Source organism: Octodon degus, unplaced genomic scaffold (assembly GCF_000260255.1).
Source record: "Octodon degus isolate 3935 unplaced genomic scaffold, OctDeg1.0 scaffold00011, whole genome shotgun sequence".
Lineage (NCBI taxonomy): Eukaryota > Metazoa > Chordata > Mammalia > Rodentia > Octodontidae > Octodon > Octodon degus.
In genome coordinates, this window is record NW_004524587.1 from 504,219 (window position 1) to 507,184 (window position 2,966).

Consider the following 2,966-nt stretch of genomic DNA (forward strand, 5'->3'; position numbering starts at 1 on the left):
AAAAATTTTTAAAAATAAAAAAAGAGAGTGGAAGGGCAGGGGACAGGGCAGAAATTCCCCCTTTCCATCTCTCCTGCCAATCCCAGATTACGCGTGTGATACCTTGTCCTATGCACATGAGTTTGAACACCGGCCGGAATGTTTTAGAGCCGCCCGCTTCTGGTCTCATTTGGATGCACACCTGAGTCCAAAGCCTGTGACAGCCCACATGCTCTCACCTGCCTCAAGAGGAACACTCACTGCTTTGCAAGATGACCTCGAAAGGGAATCAGCCACTTTCCCAGAGTTTGTTGAGGGCTGAATGCTGCCCCCATCCCTGAGATGGCCACAACCTAATTCCAGGGACCCAGAAATCTAGTCCCTAACATAGCCAAGTTAAAGATTTGGTGATGGAGATTATCTGGGGTCACGTGTGCATGTCCTTGTAAGAGGGAAGCAGGAGGCCAGGCATAGTGGAACATGCCTGTAATCCCAATCTTTGGGAGGCTGAGGCAGGAGGATTACCATGAGTTCAAAACCAGCCTGGCCTACATAGTGAGTGGAGGCCGGCCTGAACTACATAGTGAGATCATCTCTCAAAAAGAAAAAAAAAAGAGAGGGAGGCAGGGAAGTCAGAACGATAGAAAGAGTTGTGACAGTGGAGGGACGGATAGAAGGGAAAGGGACACAGTCAGACTGAGGGTGCTAGACTGCTGGCTTCAAGGACCGCGATGGAGCCACAAGCCACTGAGTGGTGGAGAAGGCCGGCCACAGCCTCTCCTCTTGCACCTCGTCCCCCGAGGAACCAGCCCCGCCGTGGCCCAGCGCAGACTCTGGCCTCTAGGCCTGAAGGGACCAGCGTATGCTGTTTCTGTCTTGCATCAGCAGACACACAACTCACCGTCCCTGATGGTGAAGCTGTGCAGCAGAGCCAGGCCGTCAAACCAGTGGTTGTACCTGCTGTCGCCCACCGTGTGCATCCCAGGCCCATTGCGGAGCAGGGTGCCCTGCAGCCAGGGCGGAATCTTGCCTGGTCGAAGAAAGAATGTTTAGGGCCAGCTTCTATGTCCCAACCGAACAGCCCGAAGGACAGGCTCTGCCCGACCCTCCTCATAGCATCTGTCTGTGTGTTTCAGCCACTTCTAGAAAGGGCATGACTGCCAGGCACTGTGGCACGCAGCTGCTGTACCAGCTACTTGGAAGGCCGAGGCAGGAGGGTCACAAATTAAAGGCCACCCTGGACAATAGAACCTCCACCGGGTGGAGAGCCTCACACAGACACAAGAAAGAACGTTCTAGAACCATGCTGTCCAATGTGGCCACCCCCAGCCGCACGGGGCAACTGACCAGCCAAGGTAGCTGGTCTGAGCTACAGTGTGCTGTCAGGATAAAACACACTGGGTTTCAGAGACTATGAAAAAAAGGAAAATATCACTTCATGTTGCCTTAAAGAAAAGCTACTATTAAAATTTATCGAAAATACAAATTTAAAAGTTTATTTTGACTATTTGTTTTTTTTTTTTTTTTGAATGTGTCTACTAGAATATGTACAGGCACCCACATGGCCTGCTACAGGCAGCAAATGCTGTCTTAGGGTGGTCTGCAGCCATGGGTGGCAACCCACCCCAATACAGCCCAGACCTCTGTAGGACCCCAAGTCAGAGAGCAGTGTGGGGGATGTACTGAATCCCAGTCTCCAGAACTGGGCTGTGGATGTAGCTCAGGGTGAAGAGTCTGGGTTCAATCCCCTGTACTGCAAATCAATCAATCAATCAATCAATCAATCAAAACTAAGACGGTGCCACGGCAGACCCTGCTGGTGTCCCACTCGAGGGCTCTGGTTATATCTCCCTGGAAGCTGATTTCTGCCTTAAGGCACCACCAGACATGAAGCTGGAACCTTGACTGGGCCTGGCCCAGCGTCAACCCAGGAGAGTCATCTGACTGGGGACTTGTCCAGCAGCTCGGGCTCAGGCTCAGGCCTGTGCCAGTGGGCTGCCTGGCCTTGCACATGTCACTGCACCCTCCTGATTCAGCCTCCTGTCTCACATTCAGAAGAACTTGGAGGGCTTGTGCAGACGGGTATAGCTGCCGGCACCCTACTGTCTGGTCTGGGGGCTGGGGGCAGGGATTGGTGCTGTCCCCGGATGCTTAGGGGCCCCCTTTGGGAGCTGCTGCTCTAGAGGGTTACTGGTGTCCATCAGCCCCTCAGGGTCTAGGATCTGTATTTTCTAAACTTTCCAAGGATTCCCACAAGGTTACTGACCATGGGGATAAAGGGAGGGCAGATGGAGCTGAAAAAGTTCTGGATCACAGAGCAAAAGGGTGGGCATCCTGGGATAGTTTAAAAAGTAATAAAGTAGCCAGGCATGGGAGTGCACCCTTGTAATCCCAGCACTCAGGAGGCTGAGGCAGGAGGATTGCTGAAGGTTTGAGGGCATCCTGGGCTACATAGCGAGTTCCAGGCCAGCCTGAACTTGCCTTGAAAAAATTCAAAATTAATTAATTAATTGTAAATACACATTTGCCTGGGGGAATAGATTTACATATTTCAAATAACATCTATTTATATTTCCCAAATATAAAATAGTCATGAGTGTGTGAGTGTGTGTGTGTGTATGTGTGTGTGTGTGTGTGTGTGTTAGAAGAACTTAAGTTAAACAGGACCCAAATATTAATAGTGCTCAAAACGGGAAGCTGGGGCAGGACAAGCACAAGCTTCAGTCTTGCCTAGACAATTTAATGACGTAAGGAGAACCTATCTCAAAATATAAGATAAAAAAGGACTACGAATATAGCTCTGCGTGAAGGCCCTAGATTCAATCCCCACTGAGAAAAGAGAAAAGAATAGTGCTTAAGAGATGGAAATATAGCCTTTTATTTTCTTACGTACCCTAATTTATACTCCCAGACTTCATCTCCATAAGACACACCTACACACATATAGAGAAAGAGTTACAGACTGAGTCACTGGGGATTGAACTCAC

At 49.9% G+C, this 2,966-nt stretch overlaps 1 protein-coding gene across 1 annotated transcript in view; it reads right to left on the reverse strand.

Annotated features, from left to right (window-relative positions):
- Window positions 1-2,966, reverse strand: part of Bco1 (beta-carotene oxygenase 1) — a 31,059-nt gene that overhangs the window by 26,955 nt on the left and 1,138 nt on the right. Inside the window, exon 2 of the mRNA XM_004625981.2 lies at window positions 881-1,009. Coding sequence (XP_004626038.1) covers window positions 881-1,009 — 129 coding nt within the window. The remainder of the gene's footprint in view (window positions 1-880; window positions 1,010-2,966) is intronic.